The sequence below is a fragment of the Gadus macrocephalus genome, chromosome 13 (genome assembly GCF_031168955.1).
Source record: "Gadus macrocephalus chromosome 13, ASM3116895v1".
NCBI lineage: Eukaryota > Metazoa > Chordata > Actinopteri > Gadiformes > Gadidae > Gadus > Gadus macrocephalus.
Genome location: NC_082394.1, coordinates 10,872,590 through 10,888,003, shown reverse-complemented (window position 1 = coordinate 10,888,003; position 15,414 = coordinate 10,872,590). Strand labels below are relative to the sequence as shown.

Below are 15,414 nucleotides of genomic sequence, written 5' to 3'. Positions count from 1 at the left end.
CACCGGCCAATCGCTACTGTCCCTTTTAGAGGTGGAGCGAATTGTTCGTTTCCGGTTTAATAAAGTTTGATTTGATGCGAGTAGACATGGGTGCTGTAACAGACGGTAAGCCTCCGCTGTTTTTTACTTATTTATTTTCTAACCACACATTCCAAATAAATGTTTTGCTCACCCGACAGTATGTTGTTCGAAAATTAAGTTATAGTACAGGGCAGTAACGATAGTGCAAAAACATATAGATATACCATTCATAAATAAGCGTTGGTTGGGGGGCTAAAAGGCTAGCTTGCAACATCACAAGGGCTTTGCATCGTGCTGAACCCTTTTTTTTCCTTAACCTTAGATGAAGTGATTCGGAAACGTCTTCTTATTGATGGGGACGGGGCCGGGGATGATCGGCGTATCAATGTACTCCTGAAGAGTTTTACTAAATGGTGCAACTCCCCTGCTACACCGGAGGAGGGGTAAGCAAGTGATTGGATGTTTCAATGGAGTTGTTCACAACAATGATAGACGTTATGATTATGAACCTAAGATTCACTCGGACTTACGAATCGTTGTCTTCCCCCTTGCAGGTTTACACAGCACCAGAGGATGCATGGAACATTGGCACAGTGTGAATTCTCAATGCTAAAAACATTGATGGTTTATGACATGAACATTCGGGAGATGGAGAATTATGAGAAGATATACTCCAACATAGGTATGCAGATTAACCAACCCCTTTTGACTTGAAAATTGTGACAATGCAATGTTTTCGTAAATAAAAAAATTCGTACATTTCGTAATAAATGTTTTTCCCATCTTCACTTTCACAATGTAGAAGAAAACATAACATCTGCCCACGAGAAGATATCCGAATGCAAAAAGGAGATTCAGCGGGCAAAGAGAATACGTAAAAATCGACAAGGTATGTTATATTCTGTCCCTTTTCCACTTCAGTATCCATTCAAGCATGGGCGTCAGTTTGGTTTGAAATATGCTTGGGACAGAGACGCATTCGGTAGTGCATTTTCAGAAGTGCTGACACTTTTTTTTTTTTCTTTAGTGCAGGTAATGAAAGGTTCTGAAAGACGGCATACCCATGTAGCTAATTACTAAGGAATAACATTTATACACAATCTGTGGCACGTTTAATGAAGAAAACGTTTCCAAAAAAGCATCAGACATATGACCCACTATGTTCTGCTCGTATCCAATGTTGACAACGTGAAATAACATGGCTAAGCTACCAATATAAACAAGAGGAGCTAGGAAAGGAAATTATCTGCGTGTTTAGTTCAGAAGGGGCAAACATGTGGCTACGCACAGCACTACAAAAGTTGTCAAAGATTGAAAAAGAAAAAAATGTTTGTTGCGCAGCTGAATGATGTATCACATCATGAGCTGGCTGTTCTCAATTCACAACACGTATTCCATCCAATCTAGCCTACATCAGACATTCTGACCAAAACTCATGCACTCCCCACCACAATTGTTCCAGAATTCAAGCAAAGCAAGAATGACCAAAAGTCACCTTGTGTCAGCAAGAGACTGACTCCACCGACTGTCAATTGCAAGTTAAAACAGCCGACCACTTGAGTGCAAAAAACACAAAAGACCTCGCCACAGCACCAGCAAATCTTAAGCAATATATATCGCATCTTACCTTTTAATTTATTTATGTGGCAGTGGTCTGCAGATGCATCCCGTGGTGTAGCCTACTACATCCATTTAGTTCAACAGGTTATCGTTCTGATACTGTCCATTGTACTAGCGACCTGCTCTGGTGCTTTTTATTTATGTATTCAGGCTAAAATGACTTGATTGTCTGATGCCTCATCATTGCATCCCAGCCAAAGAGTATTGGTATTATTAGTATTGGCTACTTGCCAAAACGAAAAAATAACTTCACAGTTTGTCTTTTTACAATGTATTTGTTATCATTTGTAGCGTTGATCAGCAGAGAAATAGTTCACCAAAGTCGTTGATGTCGCTTAGCAACCGAATACGCTGGGGTTGATAAGTTACCGGACCTCTTACGGAGTGCTACAGATGACGTGAATCAGAGGCAAGAAAATCCACTTTCCTTGACAGCGGTCAAATATACTGGACGTGAGCATTCCACGGCATTGAGAAGAGCCGTGTAATAAACAAAAATAATTGACAGCTGAACGTTGGGAAGGCCCATGCAAGTAAATGGATCAATCTACAGCATTGAGAAGGGCTGTGTAATAATCCATAGTAATTCAACTCAAAGTTCTTTTTTGGGTACAATATTAATCTTGAGAAACTGGTGGGGACGTGTCCCCAGCGGAATTGACGCCTATGCATCCAAGGAATAGTAAATGGTTATTATTACATTATTATCTTTGTTCCTTAAATAGTGTGACTTGATTGAAATAATTCTTGTCTATCATAAACAGACATTAGTTCAAGTAAGTATGTTTTCTAACAATGCCATGCTGGACAGCAGCTCCCCAGCAGGGGAGGACATTATGTACAATATGAGTGCACACTGTGGATTCTGCGCTGCTTAAGTAAATACTTACTTAATTACTGAGCCGTTGTTATATCAATACTGCATTGTATGCTGTCGAACTCATTCTATGTTTATTTTTTTGCAGAGTATGATGCTCTGGCCAAAGTTATCCAGCAACACCCAGATCGACATGAGACACTAAAGTGAGTTGATTGTGTGTGTGGGGGGGGGTGTGTGCGCGCAATGGCAATGAAAGTGACACTACATATCTTTCTGCTCTTCAGGCAGTTGGAGGCGCTCGACAAAGAACTTCAACAGCTGTCTGACATAAAGGAAAATGTGGATGCAAAGGTAAAGTGTGGATTCAATTTCCTATATTTCATTTATGAACAGAAATCTAATTGTACATATATTGAGGTGTGATGTATCCCCAAATAGCTCGAACTGAGGAAGAAGCAGTTTCATGTTCTTCTCAGCACCATCCAGGAACTACAGCAGACACTTGATAGTAAGTGGAACAACAAAGAGGTTACTATACGGGCTACTAGGGGTGGGAAAAATAATCGATTCTTCGATGCATCGCAATTCTCGCTAGAACGATTCTGTCTCGATGCAGATAAATTAATAACCGGAATAAAAAAATATATATATATACATATATATTTTATTTTTTTTGCCTGCTGCAACATTCTGTTCGCCAGAGAGCGATAATTTTTGTAATTTTAAAATTATTGAATTTATCTTCAGTGTGTATTGGCCAATCTGATTTGTCTTGACACGATTGCAATTCAGCCTACGCATAGCATGCGCGCAAACTCACAGCCAGACACAAGAACTCCTTCTAATTCAAGAGCAGCTTTTCCATTAATGACATAGAAAGGTGTTATGACACCAACGTCAATCAACGTAATCAATGCAAGCTGCATTGATTATTACAAGAATTGCCCTGTCATTTTCCCTTAGATGACGATAAATTGGAGACTGATGGAAACAACCAGGAGAGCCCCATGGAGAACGGAGAATGAGTTAGTTTCTCTGAATTTGTATAACTTGTTTTGTTATTACGTGAATCTTTTTGTATATTTGATTAAAGCTACCAATTGACAAGGTTATAGTCATTCATATTTTTGTAACCTCATCTACAGCATACATTTTTACATTTTTACAACTTTTACCTACGAATAGTACAAAAGGTACCAAACAAAGAATAAGTTACAAATAAAAGATGTCATGACTGATATCTTTGCAAAGTAGTGAGGTACAAGGTACAAGATGTAATCTGAAAGTGGAATATCATTTATTTATATTGCATAATTACACATCAAATGAAATGTTCAAACGTGAACAAACACTTTAAAGTTATTACCGTTAATGACTACGTCCGCCAGGTATGATGTTGTTAGTGACGTCAAGGCGGAAGTCAGGTAAGCTCAGAAATTATACTTTACATATCTTTAGGCTATTTGATTCGGCATGACCTCGTTGTTGACCTTTATGTGAAAAGTAACTTGGAATGTAGCGAATATACCAAAGGTCTTTAAGGTTCAAATCCCATTGCATTTGTGGTTCAAACAGTAGTCCTACATTTAATCCACAAGAGGGCCTCATCACACCAGTTATGAAAAGTAATGTTAATACTAACTGAAAAAAGATATTATAGGCAATTTTTATTTTATGCGATGTCTACGTCCTTAATAAGACTATGAATAACATTAAGGGAACCAAGGAAGTTGGCAACTATTTTGTATATAATGGATTATTAAATTAATTTGAGTAATATAAAGTTCACTTTTTGTGAAAATATGTAGTAAGCTCGTCTGTTGAAGACCAAAGAAAAAGGGTTTGTTTTCTTTAAATGCATTAGTCAAACACTGCACAATATTATTGACACAGTAGGCTAGTTGTTAGAAGTGCCATTTAATCGACATGTCCACATATTCCTGTTATACGCTTAGGAAAGGCGTAAATCTAAATCTATGAAATCCTTTTACATCATAAAGTTAAAGGAAGTCAAAAAACAAGGTTACAAGGTTTTGTTTAAACAAAAACCAAAGTTTGTCAAACCCAAATAAATAAAGTACCCTAAGCCACAATATATACACGTAATTGTTATGCATGGAGATCGTATTATGATACGTAAATTTAGCCTTTATTCTATTAAAATGTAAATGTCTTATTGGCTACACTTAAGGTTTTAAGTTTGCTCTCTGGATATGTGGTAGCATTTCATAAAGTTTGTGTTATGTATGAATAGGAAATAAACAGTTATTAACTTTAAAAAAAATAACAGACAAAATGACATAATATCCACTTTAGAATATCTGTTTGAAAAAGACTTGAGTTCAGTGATACATTGCTGTCTTTTTTTAAACGTGCAATTAGAGAGCACACTATCGCCAACAAGTCATGCATGTGGTCAATGCATCCTATTAACCATTATCTAACAATGAAGGGGAAACGCACCAAGCACTGAAAAATAGATAGAAACACATTTTTACAGAATACAAAACACTACAACAATTAACAACTCAAAAATAAAATACTGTTTGTGACCATGTTTGGTTCAATATAGCTATCAATACCTTTACTGTCACAATAGGTACACCTATAACTTCACATTAGTATTCCGCATATCGCTTTTCACTTATTAAACACAGTCCCATCAGAAAAGGATGAACCAAATTGAGGGGTCTGCATTATTCGGATAAGTACTCTTCTTTTTTATTTTTTTAACTCTTATCCTGAATAACCTTTAGACTATAGTACAGCGTTTCTGCTAACTGAAGTATAGAGATGCACCTACATTGGATTGGGGTATAAGGTGGAGCCCCCAACCTGGCTATATTCAGAGGGTGGGGATTGGTCTCCCTGGGCACCATAGCCCCCGGATTGGTCAAAGCTGCTCGGGTTGTAGGCCTGCTGACCGAAAGAGCAAGACTGTTTCTCTGGTGGCCCTCCTTGCTGCTTCACAGCTCCTTTGTGCCACCCTGTCTCCTTGAACACAAACCAGATGTTGCCAGCCCAGAGCACAAAGTTGAGGAATCCAAACACCTATAACGTCAAAGAGAGACAGAACCAGATTGGTACATGGAAATGGAAAATGAAACTAAAAAAGTACAAAAAAAGGTGTACTATTTAGTGGCTTTCATGCAAAGTAACTTACAGTGAATTCAGATACATCAATCAAGGAGAATAAAGGCATCTTGCTACAGTTTACATGTGCAAGCATTGGGTATTGAACCACCTTCCGGCGGGACGTCCACCGATCTCAGCATTGCACCACACCTGACGAGCAATAAACATCTAAAACAGCACAGCAACCTACCACAGAGGTGTTGAGGCCAGACCAGCGCGGGCCCTGCACAGAGCCACACTTGTTTCTTTGATCTTTACAGGCGGAGACGAGCAGCTGCACCTCGTCGGGGTCTGTGGCCATCTTGACGTCAGACAGAGCCTTGGCCCAGGCGGACGAACTCACCAACCACAGGAAGGAGAACACTACCGTCACAATGAAGTCCTGGTGGTAAAGCAGAAGGGATCATTTTAAAACATTCCAACGCACACATATAATACATGCCATGTGGTGGATCCAAAGTGTCAACCATACCAATATACATTCTTACATCCATACACTCTAATGCCCCACTGGGAATCCAACGCCTTACCCTGGTAGTGACGCTATCCCCTACCGGTTGAGTCTGACAGGACCAAACAAATATCATATATTTGGATAGACTTTCCCTTTATAGATATGCATCATTTTCCTATTTTCCATTTTTAATATAGTATTTCTCTGATTATATCTTTTACTTCCATTTTTATTATTTTGAGAAGAAATAATAATCCCCCTTTGGGGGATTAAAGTCCCCTGAATCTGAATGGAATGCTCTCAACAGGTCATAGGTCACAGAGGACTGTGGCGGACTCACGATAAGGGGCCCTCGGTTGTTCTCGCAGTACTTGTTGTGGTAGAAGATGTACACGACGGTGGCCATGAGGGAGTAGAGGAAGGCGAAGACCGATATGGTGACGAAGAACTCGGCAGAGGAGGAGTAGTCCCCAGAGAGGAAAAGGCGCTCGCTCCTCATTTCTTCGCACAGCGGGGCTTCAAAGGACACCTGGTGCAGCCTGACACACACAGAGGAGGTCCAGGGGGTCGAGGTCAAGCAGTTTCCACGCCACCGTATGTCATCGGAATTCAAACGCTATCCGGATATCTCGATATGGACTATTTGTATCGGTTGAAGGTACAATAAGTAGCATGGATATTGTCTATTTTAAAAATATCAAGGCTCAAAATCCATATGGAATATGGAATAGTAAAGAAAGAAGATTGGATTGGCTTTAAAAGGAGTAACACTTGGGCGAAAGGCGCTGTTAAGTGTCCAATTCATGTTGTGCTTTTTTCAAGTAAGATATCATCGTTAAAACTTGTCTAAAGTTCAACACGAACGCTTACCTGAAAGGATAGGAGAAGTCTATGGCGATGCTGAGGTTGCTGCTGGCCTTCTCCATGCAGTCAACACTAACCCTCAGCTGCCCGGTGTAGCCACCGCATGTGGCAAACGCAAAAATGGCAAAGAGCTGTATGGACACAGAAGCAAGCATTACTTTGGTTACTGTCAAAACACAGGCAGTTCACTCTCTTTTTCTCAAAGCGACAATGACAAGATACTTTACAGGTGATAGTTGCTATAAGAACTCCCTCTACCATTCTCTCTGCCTGTGAAAAGCTACAGATATTGTTGACAGGGGACTCATGCGAGAGCATCCACTTTAATGAATTGCATTAGTGTAGCCTTCAGAGCAGAACTGACGGTTGCACGGAGGTGAAGTAAGCATATTGAGTCTCTCTCTATTTCTCTCCCTCAATCTGATTACCATCCGCATCATGAGTCTGACTCAATGCTCCATTATCAAGCCATAATCTGCAGCATCGGTACCATTCCATACAGAGTAAGCAATGCAAAACACAAAACATGGCAGGATACCTGTAGCATTGTTTTAGTCCACATTGTTTTGTTTTTTTTAATTGGGGAATACATATCTGAGGTACTTGATGGTGTTTGATGATTCCAAAATAAAACAATAATTATATTTGAGGACTTTGATGGCTTAATAAAATAGTCCATTAGACCCTGCATCAATAAGATTAGAGAGCCATTAAGCCAACCAAATAGTTTCTGAATGTCTACAATGCATCCACATGTAAACACATTTCCCCCTCCAGGATTATGGCTCCAATCACAGATCTGTGTTAAGTGTTAAGATAGGATCACCACATCAGCTCTGAGCCCATCTGCTCATCAAGCTCAGTTAACCTGGTCTGTCCAGTTATGGTATCGATGGAACATCAGTTAATCTTGCATTGAGAACCAATTCAACTAATTCCTCTGTAATTCACAGGAATCCGAGGGTCACTATAAGTTAACTTTGGGATAGGTTAAAGGGACATTGCATGCAATAGTACAACATAATGACAACATATTTAATGACAAGTCAAGCTCCAATACAACTGACTGCATTGTGTTTGGTAGCTCTTTGATTGTCAGGTTAGTTAAAAATAGTTATGAGGTTAGTCATTGTTTTTGTTCACACCAAGTTCATATTGTTTTTGTTTGGGATGTCCATTGCCCAGGATACCATAACACTTGGACAAATTGTCTCTCATTCGAACTAATCAAATGAATGAGGTTTCAGCCGTGTTTCCCAATACATATCCGTTGACATCGTTCCGACCACGAGTCCCATCTTGACAATGGAACAATGACAGATTCATGGTCTGAAATGGTGTTCATATTAGCCAGACCACAAACATTCATGAGAGCCATCCTTTTGCCAGTAGTTGATTCTGACTTCTCCACCACATTTACAAAAATCTCCTCATTGATCCTGTGTACTCAAACCGCTAGTAGAATCATATTAGTGGTGAGGTCCTAAAACAACATGTAATGCATGATATCAATATGGTTTCATCATATTATATCAGGGCAGAGCTATCGCCTTGTCTAGGCAGCTGAGCTGTGTTACAAACCATTATTCAGCTAGATGTAGGTTTTCCAGCATTCAATAAACACAGGATCCATTTGACCAAATATTTATTCATTCGTCTTTGGAATTCTACTTTCACAATAAATAATACAACTGTAATCTGCAATAAACCGTACAATTAAATAACTACTGATTATGCTTTATGAAGGAAGATTTGGATAAAGTAACACATTATAGAAATATAATGGGATAATTATAAGTATGTTTTAAAATTAAATGTGAACCCTTGTGATAATACTAAAATCCAAATTCTGCAACTTTATAACATGACCCTCAGCTGCCATCTCTTCACAAAGTATCTGTATCTAAACATCAGCAATCGGGGAACTTACCGGAGCAAATATAACCATACACATTGAAGAAAATAATATCCGATCTGGCCTCTATGCATCAGTGCTGCCAGAAACCTTAACTCCCATTCTCACACAGCTCCTACAATCTAAAGGGGACTGACCAAGGAAAACCATGCGGTGTGTGTGTAAGTGGGTGCGGGGGTTTTGTTTGTGTGTCCGTATGTCTGTCTGTGTGTTGCTCGTTCTGTCCAGCCCTCTTTTCCCACATGTTCTCCTGCTACCTTAGTCTGCATGAAATGGGTAGAACAGGAGAGACGCATGAGAGAGATTGATTGGGAGAAACAGTTACACAGGGGGTGAGCTAGAAAAATAGCCATGGGGATTTGAGAAAGCAGGAGGCATACTCAAATACCCAATTTAAATTGCGATCAGTATCTTTGTGGTGCACATAAAAGTCTCAATTGACATTAGGATGACAACTACGGAGTTAGCATTTTTAACCTAAAGGTGTTGACTTCTTATCAATATGTCATTCACATACCACTATTAAACCAGAGTAAATATTGAATGGAATAACTGAAATGTCACTCGACCTGAAATGTAAAGCTTGTTATTAATGTTTAATATTGTCTAATTATTCTAGTGACTCAGAAAACCAGGAAATATAAATGTATTGTTATACCCTAGTTTGTAAGGCTTACAGATGCATAAATATATACATATAAAAATATATATTTTATAATTTCATTAGAATCAAAATAATATTTTTTAAAAGGGTTTTGTATTACAAAAATAATGTTCTTCAAGGGATAAAATATCTAAAAAAGTATTTCAAATGTTTCATCACAAAGTCGAGCTAAATGTACAAATGTGATCGATTTTCCGTTTGAAAGTGCTGCATAACAATGTGGGACCGGGGCTGAAATAACACCCCCAAAATGTAATTTTCTTGTAACATCCTTGGTCAGGTTTGCAAAACTTTTATCATGTATTAGCTAAAAGAAATGAGCTCACTTTTTTGCCGGCATTCATCAACGCAAAGAGCAGCTGCTCTCAGACCCAATATCATTACAGACCCAGTGTCGGCTGAAATGGGGGCGTTTATTATGGCATGAGAAGGAAATCTGAGGTGAAGCAATTGAGACAGGTTCACACACACGTCACTCTATCCTCGTCTAATCTCTTCAAGTTTAGGCCCAATCCCATTTCTACCCCTTACCCCTCCCCCTTGTTTTGAAGGGGTAAGGGGGAGGGGTAGGGGGGAGGGGTAAGGGGTAGAAATTGGATTGGGCCTTAATGTTACCATATAAAGCCGCCTCACCCTCCAGAGGTAACCCAGTCAGGTACCCCATCAATACTCTAACTAGAACTGACCTCTGCTTAGAAAGAAAACGCCTCCCACTCTCTGTATTCCCAGCAGCGGAGTATGTGATTGGCTAACAGAAGGAGAGTACACGGCTGTGCTTTCAGTGGTCCTCCAGGCCGCTCGGAGCCTAATTCACTGTAGTTATCCATCATTATCTGCCATCAGTCCGCCTCACACCAACCACTTATCCTGCTCAGATGTGACTGGGAAAGGAAGTGGAACAGATGCCCAAGGTGTGCATGTGTACAATGAATCCATAAAGTACAGTTTTATGTCTGTGTGTTGATAATCAATATTTTCCATAGTCTCACTATTAAATACAAAAAGTAAGCAAAGGGTTATTATAGCGGGGACTATGCTTTGGTAAAGTCTTAATTGTAGATTTTGCCGCTTGTCTATCTGTAACTACAGATTCATTATTTCTTTCCGAAAAGTTTAATTAAAGAGGGCATTAGGCCTACAACTCTTCTGTATTTCCCATCTCACAAAGCATCAAAGGCAGCTTTTATTCTTTATTGACGTCACTGAACAGGACATCAAGAAGATCGATAACGATATTAAAAGGATGCTCTTAAACCAAATAGTCCAGAACACACTAAACTTCTATGAATTGTCGCAACTTCTCAGTTAAATTACAGAAAAAAGCTGTGAAATAGGATTAAGGCAGCCATTAGATAATCATTCTAGGCTACAATTTGTGGACTCTGATCATCAAAACGAAACAAACAAAAGCGTTGGAATATAAAAATGACATCCATTGGAGTTTAGGAACCTGCTAAGCCCTAAAACAATACCAAGTAAAATACATGATCAGATTTTGTCTGCCACCTAGTGGATAAAAGCAACTATAGCAAGTTCTATCACGCATGGCACACCATACGCTCACTCATCAATTCAATAAAATGCAGAAATATGTATTCATATACCAATGAATACACAATGATACAATGACACAATAAAAAACACAATATTGCACCCACAGAGAACCACAAACACACGTAAACATTCTCTACATTTTCCATCCTATGCCCTCCCTCTCACTCACTATCTCTTTCTCTATCTCTCTTTCTCTCTTGCTACCTCTCCCCCCCCCCCCCCCACACACACACACAAGCACACACACACACTCCACCCTGCAGCTGCCCTTTTCCCCTTTGATTTCCGTCTCGGGTTAAGTGGTGTTTGTGGCCGTGGTGGTGGAAGGGCATAAGGGAAGTGGGGGGATTTGGTTTTTTGGCCGGGAGTCGAGCACACTAACCACTACGCCATCATGTCCCCTCGCCTCTTCAGGGGCGTAAAGAGATGAAGAACATTGTGGTTCATGGCTGGCTAGGTTCTGCTCTCTAGGTTAGGACAGTAGGCACGGACCAAACCTCTAAACTGTACTGCCATTCCAGACCAGAGCAGAATGGGACGTTGATTAATATCATGCAGGAATACGCAGGGATCAGAGATCATTTGATGATGAAGCTGGAGTTGAGAACCGTTCCAACCACAAGCTGTTGAAAATGATTACAGCTGAGGGGAAGGTTGTGTCAGAGAGCAGCGGGACACAGAATAAAGGGCCCCCTCCTCTGAAGAGCTACACTTGAGTTTTCTTTTTCAGAATTCATCTCCTGCACACCTTCCTGCCCTTCTAGAGATCAGTGAAGTGTCAAGGTGGCAGTACTTCCATACAACCATTGGTACAACCATTCAGTGTGCTGTGATTTGACAGCATGGGTGAAGAGCAGGGTGAAGGCGTCTCAGACACATCCCTCACACACTGTTCTGTTAGTTTCCAACGGTGGAAGAACCGCTGAAAAGTCTGGTGCCACTCGCAAGTGAGCAGAAATGATTCATTAATGTTATGGATGCACTGCACAGCAAAAACAACCATAAGAAACAGAACACAAGGTTTATCCATGTGCTTTTTAGTGTATTCTTGTATATGAATTGGTTACTGTGTATGTTCTATTTTAATAAGTATGACTGTATACATATGCATGTCTCATTTCAGTTTATATAGCTATACGAGTGTTTGTATATGTGTGTGTTTGAAGGGTGAAAATATTCCTCTCTCTCTCTCTCTCTCTCTCTCTCTCTCTCTCTCTCTCTCTCTCTCTCTCTCTCTCTCTCTCTCTCTCTCTCTCTCTCTCTCTCTCTCTCTCTCTCTCTCTCTCTCTCTCTCTCTCTCTCTCTCTCTCTCTCTCTCTCTCTCTCTCTCTCTCTCTCTCTCTCTCCACTCAAGCAGAAGTGTTTGCCAGTATCAACACACAAACAGCATGTCACTTTCTGCCACTGCAATTCTCCCGCCAGCTAGTTATGATAGCACAAAACCAAATGCAAAGGGACCATTTGAGAGGAGCAGCAGGGGCCAACAATACTAGAAGCCCAGGCAGATCAGCCAGTAAAACAGTGTTATATTCAACGTTTACATACCTGAATAATATAATATAATAGTGGTTAAGCATTGACAACAATGATAATGATAATCCGTTATAGAGAAATACATCTGTCACTCCCTGAATATATTTTGCAAGCGATGCAAGGGGGTGAAATAGGAAATGATGTTCTTGGTCGTCCCCCTTCTCTGCCATAGATAGATTATATGGCTACATGGTCATGTGAGTATAGTTAACTAGCATCGAAGCCCTGTGTTTTGGGACAGGTGGCCTTTCCTCTGATTCACAGATGGTTATTAGATTGTTTTTGACAAGCTCTGAAACACGACCTGCGTGGCAAAAGGAAGGTTCTAAGACTTGACTTTCGATATTAAAGCTGCCGGAGAGGGTAGCCCCAAACCTCCTTTAGTTAGCTGGATGAGTCAAAAAAATGCCTGCCATCTAGTGATGTCGATCAAGACTCCTGAGCAGTGTTGGCTACACAACAGGCTCCTCCTGTGTGTGGAAGCCCCAGACACAAGCAGGGCTGATTCATTGAGTTTGTACTCTTGAGCTTCATGGAGCAGTTCTGCTGTGTGTGACGACAAACAGTTGACACACATACAGTACATGTACATAAATTGAATCATATGCTCAATCTACCATGCAATTTCTAGCCCTCTCTCACTCTCTCTCTTGCCCTCTCTCCCAGACACACATACATAGAAACATATGAAAGCACATACACACAGTAACAAGTTTAGGCGTATCTCGAAGGATAGCTTCCGCCTCACTTGTCTAAAAGAGATTGGCAGACCTTACAGCTCTGTGTGTGTGTGTGTGTGTGTGTGTGTGTGTGTGTGTGTGTGTGTGTGTGCGTGCGTGCGTCATATCATGCGATCATTAAATCATGATCAAATATGGATTGACTGAAATATTATTTCATTGGTTGAAATAAAGGGCAGTTTGACAGAAAAATAGACGGACTAGACAGAATATAATTATTATTCTCCAATCTCATGTTGACCATTACATCCTCCATCCTCCACCCTCAGTCTCCTCAAGCTGAAACGAAGCCGACCGCACTCAAAGATGGACGGAGAGTTGAACAGTTCCTGCTACCTACTGTCCCTGATGTCGTCCTTTTCTCCAAAAGTTTTTTTTTTCTATTCTCATTGTCACTTGATGTTGATATGTGTTAGTCATCAAACAAGTCCATTTGAGTTGCCACACCTAGCTTTTAAAAATATATATTAGTTATTCTTTTGATATTATGTGTTTGGTTTTTTTGGAAGAAAAGCTTAGTAAATCAGGAATGAACTCTCTGGCAATCTCAAATCCTTGTTCCTGCCTCGGTCAAGACTTTGCCATTACAGACAGGACCTAGGAGATATACCATATAAATATAAATATACCATATAAATCATTAATGCAGAGAATTACAAAATGACGCATACAGACTCAACCAATATGTTGAATGCATTTGACACACACACGCACACGCACACACACAAACAAAAAGACACTATGACGTTGCACACATAAATGCAGGGGTTTTATCTATACCATGCAGCTGGTGGTTTGGTTAATCAGCCGTTTGAGGTCTGACCCACCAAATTTCCGTGAGTGTCTAAATAACATGACAGACATCAGCTTTATCACCATTGTGTTCTTTGAGAGCTGAAGAAAGATTCACTCCTTTAGAAATGCTTTGATTTAGGCTAATATCTCTAGACTTGAACTTAATTAGGAAATACAAACACGTGATCTAAACACATACACACACACTTCACAACATCTGTAAATAAGCCTGAATGCCCTATGGTTAGAGCAATTTCTTTAAACTCACATCAAAGCATACCACTTATCTCTTCCCCTTAGGCTATTTTGAACTGTAATATGAATGATAGTAAAAAATAAAACAGCAACATTTTAAATGTAAGGATGCAGGAGTAACGGATACATTTATAGGATCATTTTCAAATGAAAAACCATCTAGTGACAAAAATACAATAGCCATTTAGTTATGATGTTTAACACAATCTAGAGTCCATCACCAAAGATGCAAAAATAAAAGCTTTATTTATTTTTTTCAAAACAAACTTTCTACTCACCCATTCCAACACACGAATGAACCCCAGAGGTAATTTTAGGATCTGAAATGTTGCCACCGATGCAAGCTGCAGAAAACAAACGGATAAGTAGCCTATTCATCTCATGGATTTTTCTTGCTAAATAGGAAAAATTATTGAAATTGTGTTTCTTGATTTTGACTAACCTTGTTAGCGGTGTCCATATCACGTCCAATTTTAAATAAAAATCGAAAATTAAAGCAACCCAATGTCAATTGATGCACAGCGGGTCCGTCCTTTTCCCTTTTGGACAGTCTCTCCTAATTACTTGTGCATACGGAGAACACCGAGCCCCGTTCACATCATCTCGGATCGGTCCCAGGCGTGCTCTTCTAACAACGGAAAGCCTAGAACGGGATGCTCAAAATGTGCGTTATTGACAAATAAAGAAAGGGCGGGTCTTTCAGTTACGCCAAGAGTCGAGAAAAGGGAGGGAACTCGGTTGCATGTTTCGGATATTGCTTTTTCAATATATTCGTCAAAACCCCATATTTATGTCTCGTTGCTTTAATTCTTGTCATCTTATTATTATTCTCACGGGCCAAGACTGATAACTGGTGTACATAGTTCATAGGAATGCATCAACCGGAATTTACATTGCGGTAGACCAGCAAAACGCAAACATCATGGACCCTCTCGGACTACGTTCCAAATGGAAACATGCCAGCGGGATGTTCAGTGATTGGCTCTACGAAGAGCGACGATCTGTTCCCATTTCTTATTTTATTTTTTGAGATTGAATATCAGT

The 15,414-nt window shown here is 39.9% G+C and overlaps 2 protein-coding genes across 4 annotated transcripts; one reads left to right on the top strand and one right to left on the bottom strand.

The window, feature by feature from the left end:
• The first annotated feature begins 6 nt into the window (after window positions 1-6).
• thoc7 (THO complex 7) lies at window positions 7-3,568 on the top strand. Its single transcript, XM_060070357.1, has 8 exons — window positions 7-105; window positions 344-464; window positions 576-703; window positions 824-910; window positions 2,607-2,664; window positions 2,746-2,812; window positions 2,900-2,969; window positions 3,425-3,568. Exons 1-8 carry the CDS (start codon window positions 75-77, stop codon window positions 3,484-3,486), a joined length of 624 nt encoding a protein of 207 aa, XP_059926340.1. The 5' UTR covers window positions 7-74; the 3' UTR covers window positions 3,487-3,568.
• Window positions 3,569-4,362: 794 nt separating this feature from the next.
• synpra (synaptoporin a) lies at window positions 4,363-15,025 on the bottom strand. Of its 3 annotated transcripts, XM_060068181.1 has the most exons (6): window positions 14,813-15,025; window positions 14,649-14,714; window positions 6,921-7,045; window positions 6,391-6,589; window positions 5,787-5,978; window positions 4,363-5,512 (listed from the first exon to the last, which is right to left on the bottom strand). In XM_060068181.1, the coding sequence occupies exons 1-6, from the start codon at window positions 14,828-14,830 to the stop codon at window positions 5,261-5,263; spliced, it is 852 nt and encodes a 283-aa protein (XP_059924164.1). In that variant the 5' UTR covers window positions 14,831-15,025; the 3' UTR covers window positions 4,363-5,260. The 3 variants fall into 3 exon arrangements, with proteins under 3 accessions (XP_059924164.1, XP_059924165.1, XP_059924166.1); XM_060068182.1 differs by lacking the exons at window positions 14,649-14,714; window positions 14,813-15,025 and adding an exon at window positions 8,845-8,996; XM_060068183.1 differs by lacking the exons at window positions 14,649-14,714; window positions 14,813-15,025 and adding an exon at window positions 7,142-7,414.
• Window positions 15,026-15,414: the final 389 nt, after the last annotated feature.

Coding starts and splice junctions, on each gene's coding strand:
- synpra (XM_060068181.1), bottom strand. Junction 6,590..6,920: donor GACTTCTCCTATCCTTTCAG/GTAAGCGTTCGT, acceptor TGTGTGTGTCAG/GCTGCACCAGGTGTCCTTTG. Junction 5,513..5,786: donor CTGGCCTCAACACCTCTGTG/GTAGGTTGCTGT, acceptor TTGACGTTATAG/GTGTTTGGATTCCTCAACTT.
- thoc7 (XM_060070357.1), top strand. CDS start 75: ATGCGAGTAGACATGGGTGCTGTAACAGACG. Junction 2,813..2,899: donor AGGAAAATGTGGATGCAAAG/GTAAAGTGTGGA, acceptor ATCCCCAAATAG/CTCGAACTGAGGAAGAAGCA. Junction 2,970..3,424: donor ACTACAGCAGACACTTGATA/GTAAGTGGAACA, acceptor ATTTTCCCTTAG/ATGACGATAAATTGGAGACT.